Raw genomic sequence first — 12964 nt, 5'->3', positions numbered from 1 at the left:
AATCATATCCACATATCCATAGAACACAAAATATGCAATTATAGGCATTTTTGGCAACTAGGGATGATAAAGAAAAAAATTATCAACATTGTTCATGCCAGCATGTATATTTGAACAAATAAACATGGCAGAATATTTATATGCATTTTTGAATAAAATATTGTATGCAATATTTTCAGTTTATGTTATAAAAGATACGCATAGCATTTACAGACAATGCATATAATTCAATCATACAGAGTACATATTTTATTAACAACAAATATGCACTTTGTAAGAAAAGTAATGTATAAAGCATACCGTTCACCGAAGAGCGTGCTTGATAACGTGTTAAGTTTTGGCCTTTTCACTCGTTAGTCCCCGCGTGATGCTTGCACAATTATACACCCGGAATTGCGTATATATATATATGTATGTGTGTTTGTATATGTAAAGAGAAGAAAAAGGAGGAGGAGAAGAACACCAAGTTATAGTATAACCATCATGTAAGTGTGTCCCTTTCATTCATCTTCACTCACTTTATATAGTGGTCATATACAACCTTTCAAGTACACAACATCAATACATGATTAAATGATAAGCAAATGAAAGGTCTAAATAGTTTAATGGCCATAAATATAAATATTTACAACAATTGCAACATTCTCTTAATTTATTATGAGTATTATCCAATGACTTCATTTGCAATATTCATACTATAAATTAAACAAACCCTTAACTTTAATGCACATAGGTCTCAAGTGCAACTATTTACTCACCATATTAATAGCAAATAAAATATCATACTACATAGAACTAATTTTCTTTTCTTTTTAAATAATATATATAGATTTTGGTTCCTGTGAGAACAAGTCTTTTCGTGAGATCAGTGCGGCATACACCATTAAGTATGCATAAATGCACCATACAGTGTTCGAAAATACACCAAAATAAAATGTCAAAAATTGCACCACAAAAAATAAAATAAAAAATACACCACACATAATGGTGTATTTTCAAAGTCATTTATTGTCAAAGTGCCAACTTAGCCGATTACGGTGATCGGAATTTATCAAAAGTGCTAATTAAATTTTTTTATTGAGTTAAAATATTATTTAATTAAAAGAGAAATCATTGATTTGATAATCAAAATATTACAAAGTCATAAGATGCGATTTACTTATTAGTATACATTTTCAAATAATGACAACAAGTTTTCATCATCACTAAAAAATTATTTAATTAAAACTTTTTTTTTTTAATTCAAGATTTTTTAATGCATTTTGTCAACCCTTTATCCTATCAGTAGGAAAATTGTGACTAATAAATTATGAATTAGCATATAAATAAATACTCCAATTGTCCTCTTTTATATGTCTATTTTGGTTAAGGTGACTAAATAAAGTTACTAAAATAATTTACAATTCAAATGTTTATAATATTAAATATAGTATTAATATATAAAATTTATATTTAAAAAGTACATAAAAATATTATTACACACAAATTTTTTTTTAAAATTTATAAAATATTAAAGAAAATAAGCAAAAAGACAATAAACACAACAGGTAAATTTTTTTTTTTTTTTTTTTTTTTGAGTACTACTGAGTCTATTACATTGTAAAATAGAATATAGAGAATATCTTTGTAACTTGAGATTGAATCCAATTTGTTACAAACTCTAAATTGTACATACCAAATTCGAAATTTACACCGCAAATAAGAACTCATCATGATTTCAAAGTGCAGTAAGTCAAGAGGGTACTGAACACAAAACCTTGTTCATCATAAAAGAAAAGGATCATTACTACACACCAAGAAACCGTGTGCGCATCGCATCATCTTGTTCCACGAAACAAGTACCCATTTCGCACACACTCAATCCAGCCGCTCCATCTACGGTCAAGAAACAAAAATAACGTAATTTGAATCATCAAATCTATATGTTGAAATAACACACCCTTTAGATCTGCCAAAGAAATGGGGTCACGGGAATTACCTTCCAAAGGCCATCATTGAGATAGTGCATGGTATCAACACCGATTCCTTTGTTGATTGCTTTTCTGCAGAAACAAGAAGCATCGCTTTTGAAGCTCAAAACATTTTAAAGAATATAACTAAACAAAAGGGTATACCAACCAATCCATCCTCAAAGTTATTTGCAGCTCACAGAACAAATTATAATTCTTTACTAGAACTAATACAATCAGAAAAGTATGAAAAACAAAGTACTATTTAATGGGGAACGTTAGTTAACTCACATATTTTTTGCTGACATTTTTGTAAAGCCAATAGCAAGAGCATGTTGCTTCCCTTCAGCCATTATTGCCTGAAAAGCGTTAGGAATATCAAAAGTCCATTCTACAATCTAAGCATGTTATCACATTAATGAATACAGTCAAGGTTAGCAACATTAGAGTGGGGAAAGGAGGAAATCGTTACACAATATTTCAGTACATATTATGATAATTATCTACGGGTAGATATAGGAATAGGTCCTATCATTCTTACAACAGGAGTCTCGGCTCCAACTTCATCATCCAAAGCACCTCCGGGAGACGTAAGGCCTGGACACATTATGTTGGCACCAGACAGGACATACTTAATAGCGCCCCTGTCAACTTGCAGTTTTTTCATTATGTTTGGATCTGCATAGAGAAAGGAAAACATAAAACTGTAAGAGAATAGTATCACGAAGTTAAAAACTTGACCCAAACTTTCAAATTTTCTTCCCAATAACTAAGTAGACTAATCAAATTTCGTTAGCAGAAGGGAATTTCTTTCCAGGTCAATTCAGGAGTCCTATATTAACCTGTTTGGCAGGTTGATGCACATCTCAGGCCGACACATGTCTCATTTTTTAATTTTTTCACTTTTTATTTTTTCTAAAAATTTTTTTTACTTGTTTTTATTATTTTTTAATTTTTAATACAGCCAACTTCACAGATAGCCATGGCTGTTTTAAAAAAAAAAAAAAATCTTTTTTTTTTGATTTTTTTTTAGACAGCCATGGCTGTCTTCTTTCATGGAGCCACGGCTATCTAAAATGACAAGAAAACCATGGATGCATTAAAAAAAACTCAAAAAAATTGAATTTCTTTTAGATGGCAGTGGCTGTCACCGGACAGCCACGGCTGTCCATGAAGAAGGCTGTCCGTGAAGAAGACAACCACCGGCTGTATTAAAATTAAAGAAATGAAATAAATTAATTAAAAAGAAAGTAAAAAGTTTTTTTTTATAGAAAAAAAAAAGTAAAAAATTTAAAAACGAGACACATGTCAACCCGAGAAACATCAACATGCCAAACAGGTTAGTATAGGACTCAATTGAACATTTAAACCAGTTTATGGGGTTTGAATGGAGCATTTTTTTGTTTTACTTAGGGGGCTCAATTGCACTATCTGTTTGACTTAGGGGGCTAATTTGACCCTTTTTCCAATAAAAAAGAAACTTAACAGTTCATTACAAGTCATAGTGGTATAACATGAAATAAGTGTAGGATAGTATACTTATCAAAAGAAAATTAAGCCTAGGATGATATAACGTGTTTCATGAATAGCTTACATTGATGAAGAAGCCGCAGAGTAGGCATATACGGTCCATCCCGTATATTGAAAAATAGCGGTACATTGTTCACCACAACTAAATTCAGATGATTTGGACTTCAAAAGTAGGAAAAAAAGGGTAGCTGTGTGTCAAAGACAAGACTGAAATGCAATATAATGAAAGTTGGAGGGAAGAAAGAAAGTGATTCAATTAAATAAACCATTTTGCAACAATCAGAGGGGACTTCTTTGGAAGCAAATCATCAAGAACAGGCTCAAGTCCTGGGTACTGAAATAGAAATGTAACAGCATCAGATATGTAAACTAGTCTAAATCTGAATAAGAGATAATACATATATAATCTATGGAAGAATTCTAAAAGCAAAGGCAACACGAATTAATACCTCTTCTGCAATGCTTTGCCGGATTTTGCGTTGCACAGATGCTTTGACTTGATTTTGTCCAGAAACTTCTTCACTTGAGAACCTATAAATATTTTATAAAATAAAAAGAACGGGTCTGGTTATTACCATCTTATGAACAACAACAGCCAACAAGAAGGATACAAAAACTAAAGCACATAAATTGAGATATATGATAATGTCTAAAAGTTTTTTACTACTCAGTAGCACCATATAGAATATATAGCATAATTGCATGTCTTATAGTTAGATTAAAAACCTATCAACTACTTTTCTCCAACATAACTATACTAAATAAGGATAGAGGCTCCTAGCAACCTACAAGGAAAGAGGATATTTATCCCAAATTTGCACTAGAACATTCCGAATAATCATCATATCTTGATCATAATGGTTTTGAGAGGAAATAAAAAGCAAGGAAACTAGTGAAGGAATTGCATAAAAACAAACTCAACTTGCTTTTGAGCTAGCAAGTCAAACTTCTTCATCAGAATAATACGTGATATTCTAGTTATTCAAATAGATTACAATTCCTTTAGCAAGAACATTAGGATATGATCCTTATTATTTAATGTATCTGCATTTAGTTCATCCAGCATTTTAGAACAGAAAACAGATTGCAAAGTATCAGTGTCAATGATTCAAGATAATAATGTGGTGGCTTCTTTGACTTAAAGAAGCTGAAAGCTGCCAAGCACCTTGTGCTCAGATGGCACCCAAGTTGGACTCCCATATGGGAGGTTGTGAGTTCGAGTCTCAGTGGAAGCGTTATTGGCTCTTTGTGCTTCAGTAGGTTGAGAACGTAGTTATGAACAGATACTACATTGTAATTGAGTCAGTAGCATTCAAAAAAAAAAAAGAAGCAGAAAGCTTTTGCCATGGTACCAGATGAACTAACTATTATAACATGAACCTTTTGAAATACCCAATTGAGCTCAATATGAAATAATAGGAATCAGCTGAAGATCAAATGGTTCTAATTTCCATTGGACATGGAAATTGCATAAACATTTTTTTCCCCAACTATTAGTACTGCCCTAAAAAGGGATTTAGCTATCTAAGACATAGGCATGAGATTGACAACAAAATCGCAATCTTCAACAAGGAAAAACTTAGCATCTTCACATGCCATTGTTCCAGACGAAATTGCAGGATATCACTACTAGTTTAACAGAATCAGACAAGCAATAGAAAATGCCGAAATCAAACATTATCAAGGAACCACAATTCAGTAAACACGATCTATCTTGTGTAATACAATCATAGTTCAAAATATAAGGAAAAACATATTGGGTGTCAATAGAAGTCCAATCTTGAACACCACCAAACACCCAAAAAAAAAAAAAAAAAAAAAAAAGAGATTAAAGTAAAGGAATCCATATGGAACAATGAAAAAAATGCGATTCCTATAAGACTGCAGATAAAGCGACACCATGGAGATAGAAAACTCACTTCTTGAACATTTTCAGAGGCTGATGGAATAAGAGAAATAGCAGTAGGGTTTAAGCCAAGAAATTGATAGATGCGATTATACTTCCCAAAGCTCCTTTACACTGCGTAGCAAAGAAGCTGAAAATACTAATCTCGTTTAAGACAAAGATCCCGTCTTGGGTTCAAGGGTTCACGTAGTTTCCTGTCGATTGATTAAAATTTTTAAAATTACAATTTAAAACCATTTCTAGAAAAAAAAAAAATTAATCCCACTTTTTTTGAAAAAAAATTAATTTCACTTTTAATTTATCCAATTACATAAAAGTTAATTCCAATGTAAAATATTTAAATTTCATTCAAAATCACAATTCGTAACAAAATTGCAACGGAACACAAAGTTTGGATTTTTTTCCTTTGTAACATTTGCAATGGCAAGCATTTTGTTGCAAGTTTGCATTGGTTTAATCATAATTAATTGATAACTTTCTTCGGTTGCAAATTTTGTTGACTTTTCTATATTGGATATAAAAAATCTTTCAATGTAATATAAAAAATAGAGATGTCAAACGGATTTAATTCGCTAGTTCAATTTGAGCATATTCCTTTATAGAATATTAAAAATGTATTTTTAATATATTGAATGTTCATTTTTTTAAAATTTATTTTTTGATGTACTATCTAAAAATGAACATTAAATATATTAAAAATAAACTTTCAGTAATGTTAAAAATGAACACTTATCAATGATTCACATTACAATATGGAGCATGGTTCATAGTATAATTTGCCACTAAGCAGGGATGGAAATAGGCCAAGCTGAGTTGGGTTTTAGAAAAAGAATAAGGTTCAAATTGGCCACTAAACGTAACTTGAAAATGCAATTAGGCTACTGAACGAAAAAAAAATGTGCAATTAAGCCACTGAACACTTCAAATGTATGCAATTTCACCTGATAGAAGGTTACCATCAATTTTAGCAGATTACCTGCTTACGTGACAGTTGAGTTGGCATTTTTAATAATTTTTAATAATAATTTTTTTTTTGAAAAATTAAAAAAAATGTTGAGTTGGCCACCCCGTCGTTTTATTTTTAATTTATTTTAAAATTTATTAAAAAAATTTTAAAATTTATTAAAAATGCCCACTCAGCTGCCATGTAAGCAAGTAACCTGCTAAAATTGAGATGGTAACCTGCTATCCGGTGAAATTGTATACATTTGGAGTGTTCAGTGGCCTAATTGCACTTTTTTTTTTCTCGTTCAGTGGCCTAATTGCATTTTCAGGTTACAGTGGTCAATTTAAACCTTATTCCTTTAGATTTAGAAAATTAGGCTTAGACCTGCTATGAGAATCTAAAGCTTGAGCTATGATGGCTTTTTGTTAGGCTCAAGCTTGAGCCTCTTCAATTGGCATGCCCTAGCTTGAAACCTTTTTAAAAACCTATTTAATATGTAGTTATTAAAAAGGCTTCAAAGTAGATCCTAAATAGACTTTGAGGCCTACATGTTAAAGCCTTTTAAAGTATATGTATTTGTAAAAAAGTTCAAAAATATACCTTAATAAAAAATTAATACATAACTGCATAAGTATATTACATTATTACCACAAATTCATGTATCATGTTACAAAATTACAATCAATCAATAATCACAAAATGACACAATCACAAGTTAATAATAAAATATCCAACCACACAAGTTCATAATACTCATAATACAAAATCCAACATGCTCATTAACTTGTTTAGGAATAGACTTAGTTGTTTTGTTGCTTGTCATCATATATGATCTCATAAATATTTAACAATTAACACACATAGAACCAACACTTGGGATATAATCCCACGTATCTAACATTGAATATGAAAACACTAAGAACCACACTTCATTCAATATTATAACATTAAAAACAAAGACTTAATAAACAGTAACAACCATGGTTGTAGTAGGCGCTAGGCGCCCAGGCAGCGCCTAACGTCTAGGTGGCGCTAGGCGGGCGCCAAAAAAACAGTGGTAGACTTGTAGCTTGACAATTTTAATGAGGTTGTTTTCAGCATTCAATCAAATAACACATCCAAATAAATGAGTAATGATAATTCATAAGTCATAATATCAAAACAATATTAAAATTTAAAAATGCTCAAATATGAAATCATCCAAATATTCAAAGTATCAAACTTGTCTACGGGTATATATATGTCATATTATATATATGTATGCACACACACACAGACACAGACACAGACACAGACACAGACACAGACACACACACACACACACATATATAATGAAAAAAAATTAGCAAGGCCGAGCTGATCGAGTTAACTCGACTGAAATGGACGAGTTAACTTGGCTAAGTTAGACGCTAGGCGGTTGCCTAGTCGGCCGAGTTAGGCGCTGGGCGGACACCTAGGCGGCCGGTCGCCTAGGGGAGAAATCGCCACGGTCTAGGGGCGCCTAGCGCCTAGACCTATTTTTACAACAGTGGTAAGAACCAACATTAGTAAATTAGCAGTTCATAAACAAGGTAAGTAAGTAAAACATAAATCTTTAATCTTCTATAGTTCTACTAATTACAACTTCAGCAAGTTAATAAACAGAACCAATATTATTATAGCAAATTTGAACTACATAAACAAGGTAATACTATATCCAGAAAGAATGTATATAAATCTCAATGCTGTCATGGTAACTACAGCCAGATTCCGAGGCAGCCGCCACCATTGTAACTACAACATTGTAATGCTGCGGACATACTATATCCATTGTAACGTTGCCACAGTAACTACTAAATCTCAAAAATCGCCGCCATCACCTCCACAGGCCGTAGTAGCAGCAGCCGCCTCCACAGGCCGTAGTAGCCTCCGCTCCATAGGCCACAACAGGCACGATATCTACACCGACGGTCGTCGCTGCCACGCTCAAGACAAACCTATCTACACCACTGCTATATTAGAAGAGTAAGAAGTAAGAACCACTAACCTGTCACTGCTTCCTCGCCAGTCGGTCGCCAAAGTAAGAATGAAAACCCCACAGGGCAAAGAAATTTATCGTCGGTTGATTCCTAGATTACATGATAGTGGATTTCAAGATCATCTTGAGTAAGGTTGAAGATATCTGAATGATCTTCAATGAGATATAAGATGAAGGAATGGTTGTGAGTGAAGCCTTCTAAGTTACATCTATTATTCACTTGTTGCCTGCAGCATAGAAGGACTTTAAGAATTACCTTAAGCACAAGCAGAAAGAGATGAATCTAGAGCAGCTGAACATTTGACTCATAATTGAAGAGCACAACGTGAAAATTGATTGGAAAATCCCCATCATCGGTGGTGCTAAGGTCAACATGGTGAAGAATGGCAAAAGCTCTAAGAATACCAAAAATGATAAGCAAAAACTTGGTCCTAAAGGTAGTGTTTCCAAGAATAAATTTCATGGAAAATGTCTTAACTAGCAAGATGGGTGACAAATCTTCTAATGGTAAGGCACCGAAGAAAAAGAACAAGTCTTCTCAAGCCAACTTGGTGGAAAATAATCAAAAGGTAGAAGAGATCATCTTCTCGGTCATGGTGACCAAGGTAAACTTGGTTAGTTCAAACAAAAAATAGTGGTTCATTGACATCGGTGCAACCCAACACATATGTTCCAATCGTGAGTCGTTTACCACCTTCAAGATTATTGATGTGAGGTGAAAGAAGGGTAATTTTGCTCAGTATGCTATTGAATATGTGTGCAAGGTGGTTTTGAAGATGACATCCGGGTGGAAGCTAACTCTAAAGAATGTATGCAAGAACTTGGTTTTTGGTTCACTGTTGAACAAGCATGAGTTTCATATGGCTTTTGAGTTTGACAAGGGTTATTTTGTCTTAGTCTGGAATGTATGTAGGCAAGGGTTATGTTATGTACTTGATGGGTTCTTAAGCTCAATGTAATAACAGTTATTAGTAGAAGTATTAATAATTCTTATGTGTACTTGCTTGAATCGTCTAATTGATGGTCCCGTTGGGTTAAGAACAAATCTAGAGGAGGATGCGGGTGTGTATAGTCTTGTTAGATTTCAAAAAAAAAAGAAAAAGTATAGAGGGGAAATTAAAATTTCCACACTACTCCGTAAAGTGGTGTTGAATTCCTAATTTCTTAATCTCAAGATTTCTGAGAGTTTATAGCGGAAAATTATAAGTTAACCCAATTTTATTTTTCTTAGCTCAGGTTTTGATTTTGCTTAAAAAACTTAATGTCTTTGTTTCTAAGTGCAGTAAGTAAATGGCAGTAAAGTAAAGATAGAGAAAGAGAAATTTTTATAGTGATTTAGCAATATCCTATTCCACTCTTATCCTATAACATGTAGGATGTTCCACTAAGTATTGTATCACTCATAACACAAAGTGGTGAGCACTTGTGCCTTAAACACAAGGCCAGCTACAAGCCTCAAAAGTTTTCACATTTACTTCTCCAAGTAGAGATGGTTGTTGGTTGAAACACAGCTGTGTTTGATATTCTACCTCCAACTCGGTGACACAACTTTTAGATATATCTTAAATGTGCTTGAGTTTTGTGTTCTCGTTCTTAGCCTTTTAAGCCTTAGATTTTTTTTCTTTCTATCAACTACAATTGCACTTTGAATATCACTTGCACTTGTATACTAGAATTTTTAACGAATGACTAGCATCTCATATGATATAAAGTGAGGTATGTATAGACTCCGTGAATTTGTTCGTTAGTGGGAAACAAAATTCAAATAGGTAATCTTTCCCAATTTGTCATATGACATTTTTGCTCCAAACCGCTGAAAATACAAATGTTACAGATACTATGTTTATACTTGACGTTTTAAGGAAAGCCCGGTAGAAGGAAGAAGAAAGAAATTCAAAACTTCATATGTATGATTACTCAATATACCAACCCCGGTAGAAGGAAGAAATTCAAAACTTTATAACAACAATATATATACACTTGTGTACATTCTTCAAATCTTTTTTTTTTTTTTTTTTTTTTTTTCAGCTTTACAGATTTATGTTGGTCCAACCTCTAGCCTATAGATCATAAAACTAACAGAAGCCATCTCCACTTATAAAGCTACGGAACAACTGCTAAGTGCTAACAACGCCATCGTGGGTTATATTCATACGCCACATTGAACGTAACAAGGAGTTACACTATACACGAATCATCGGAGTAGCCGAATCTCATCCCATCAGGAAACCGGAGCGTTTGTAGGCGCCGGAGCCGGAGCCCCAACCGGAGAAACGGCAATTGAAGGTGGACGAGAAACATAAGCCTCCATTTCTTTAGACCCTAAATCCTTGAAATCATCGTCGTCTACGTCGGAGTATTTGACGGTTTTGTCTTTCTTGGGTGGCGGGTATATGAAGGCGGGATTGTACGGGACCCCGGAGTGCTTAATCCAAGATTTGCCGGTGATGAATTTCGCCGGAGTGAATCGTTTGATTATGTGGGTGGGGAGTTCCTTGATTCCGTGCCATTTAACTCTCTTTGTTTTAGAAGCCCCCGGCCCTCTGTTATTGAACTCCGAGTAAAAGAGGGTTTTGAGCGCGAAATCCAGCTTCCATGGCAACCACCCCTCCGGCTGGATAAAATCCGGGATGAAAGATTCCATGATTATGGTTCTTGAGTACTCTTTCCATGGCCGACCCAGATAGGATTTGATCTTGAATCTGACCGGATCATAATCCGGGTCAGCCTTAATTGTACAGTTTTGGAGGATCAGCCCGGTGGGCTGGTGCGGATCCTTCCGCCCCTGCGCCGTCACAATATTCTGCTGTTTCTCCATCGGTTTCCGGACCACAATGGTGCAGTTCTGTAACACCGCCGCACTGTCGCCGAAGATGAAATCTATGGTGCCGGAGATTTCACAGTTCCGGTAGAATTGGCGGTAGGTGTGGGCGTACACCGTATCTTGATACCCATCCATTCTACAGTTGTAAAAAATGGATTTATCCGCCCCCACCCTCAACGCCACCGCCTGGTGCTTTTCCGGCCCGGCGGAGTTCTCGAACCCGATATCCTTCGCCATGAAAAAGTCGCCGAGAACCACGACGGTGGCGGTGTGGAACGTGGAAACCCCGTCAATGAAATTCAACCACCCCGTGATTTTCGTCTTGGTCGGACCGTCACCCACAACAACCAAATTAGTTAAATTACGGTAAAACGTAACCTGCTCTTCATAAACGCCTTCTTTAATGTACAACACAAAAGTATCGTTGCTCTTCCTGGGGATTCCCTGCAAGGCGTCGTTGATGCTCGTGTGGTTCCCGGACCCATCTTTTGCGACCACAAGATCTGGTTTCATCTCCTTCAGGGATACTTTAAGAAGCCTACGGTTTCCTGAGCTGACCCAGTAAGGGAATAAGGCCGGTTTGGAGAGAAGACGACGTTTGCCGGTAATGGATTCTGAAATGGGCGCCGGAGCTTCGGTTTCCGACCTGAGGGAAGACATTTCAGTCACAATCGCCAAGGCGTTGCTGGTGAGTTCCATGGATTCCGTCAAAACCTCCCTCACCATTTCCTCTTCATGTCCCGGAATTTCTTGGAACCCCGAGAGGCACGTTTCCTGATATTAGAATGGAAAGAATGTACATTGATTCACATAAAGCAACAATTCTAGACCAAAACTATATACAGATGCTAGTGCTCACTATTGGAAATTATAGAATTTCCGACCACCAAAAAGTGGTCGGAAATAGCAACAAAGATTTTTCTGAATATGGTGGTCGGAAATTCCAGTGAGTCCTTAATACCTGATACGTCAAAGCCCCGCTGATCCACGTCTTGAGATCCGCCAGCCAGATATCCATATCGTCCATGAGGTCGAAGGTTCGGAACTTGGCAATGGTCCTTTTAAGGTCCGACACGGCACGGCCGGCGAGCTCCTTGCAGGTCTGCAACGCCATCTTCGACCTCTTATCGTCGTTGAGATTGCGCAAAAGCGTGGAGTTGTGAATGGCGCGGCGAATGTCGGCAATGGTGACGTTAAACGCGGCTTGGATGAGCACTTTGGGGTCCGTTGAGTTGCCGGCGTCTGATTTGGAGAGGCTGTTGACGCAAGTTTGTTTGTAATCAGTAGGCTGGCATACCGATTCAATGGCTTTCTGGGACGTAGCGATGTTACCTTCCTCTTCGGTCTCGCTGGTTTCTTGGCCGCCGAACGCGAGGGCCAACACCATAGCTACAAGGATCAAAGAACTCACGCCGATGATGGTCATGTTCTTGCTCTTAGTCTCTCCCATTTTTGGAAAAGAGTTTGTGAGTAATACTAAACGGAGAAGGTCACAAAGGAATTGATTGACCCTCTCCGATCCTCAGAATGTTGTGAAGATCGGAGGAATTAGGGAGGGGAGGGGAGGGGAATATGGTTTCATTTATAGCATTCCAAAATTTTATTACATCGGAAGATTAGAGGCCGGGAGTGAAAGGTGAGAAGCACTTACTTGGATCTCTCTCTCTCAATAGTAGGAGATGGAGATGTGTGATTTTTTTTTTTTTTTTTTTTTTACTTACTATTCTCCATCCAAATCTTTATTTATATCATTTGGTTAATATTGTATATTAATATTATGTCTAAATACTTT

The 12964-nt window shown here is 35.7% G+C and overlaps 2 protein-coding genes across 2 annotated transcripts; both read right to left on the bottom strand.

Moving 5' to 3' along the window:
* Positions 1–1599: 1599 nt before the first annotated feature.
* Positions 1600–8387, bottom strand: LOC109181819 (malignant T-cell-amplified sequence 1). The gene is made up of 9 exons (XM_019331738.1): positions 8358–8387; positions 5399–5579; positions 3929–4010; positions 3746–3813; positions 3544–3641; positions 2491–2627; positions 2241–2308; positions 1979–2042; positions 1600–1875 (listed from the first exon to the last, which is right to left on the bottom strand). Exons 2-9 carry the CDS (start codon positions 5407–5409, stop codon positions 1858–1860), a joined length of 546 nt encoding a protein of 181 aa, XP_019187283.1. The 5' UTR covers positions 5410–5579; positions 8358–8387; the 3' UTR covers positions 1600–1857.
* A 2000-nt stretch (positions 8388–10387) lies between these two features.
* Positions 10388–12718, bottom strand: LOC109181815 (pectinesterase-like). Its single transcript, XM_019331734.1, has 2 exons — positions 12134–12718; positions 10388–11946 (listed from the first exon to the last, which is right to left on the bottom strand). The coding sequence occupies exons 1-2, from the start codon at positions 12620–12622 to the stop codon at positions 10570–10572; spliced, it is 1866 nt and encodes a 621-aa protein (XP_019187279.1). The 5' UTR covers positions 12623–12718; the 3' UTR covers positions 10388–10569.
* Positions 12719–12964: the final 246 nt, after the last annotated feature.

The sequence above is a fragment of the Ipomoea nil genome, unplaced genomic scaffold (assembly GCF_001879475.1).
Source record: "Ipomoea nil cultivar Tokyo-kokei standard unplaced genomic scaffold, Asagao_1.1 scaffold1043, whole genome shotgun sequence".
Classification (NCBI taxonomy): Eukaryota; Viridiplantae; Streptophyta; class Magnoliopsida; order Solanales; family Convolvulaceae; genus Ipomoea; species Ipomoea nil.
This window is presented reverse-complemented; position numbering and strand designations above follow the sequence as displayed.

Coding starts and splice junctions, on each gene's coding strand:
- LOC109181819 (XM_019331738.1), bottom strand. Junction 3,642..3,745: donor CCTCTGATTGTTGCAAAATG/GTTTATTTAATT, acceptor CTACTTTTGAAG/TCCAAATCATCTGAATTTAG. Junction 2,628..3,543: donor TCTGCGGCTTCTTCATCAAT/GTAAGCTATTCA, acceptor TTCTCTATGCAG/ATCCAAACATAATGAAAAAA.
- LOC109181815 (XM_019331734.1), bottom strand. CDS start 12,622: ATGGGAGAGACTAAGAGCAAGAACATGACCATCATCGGCGTGAGTTCT. Junction 11,947..12,133: donor GCGGGGCTTTGACGTATCAG/GTATTAAGGACT, acceptor TTCTAATATCAG/GAAACGTGCCTCTCGGGGTT.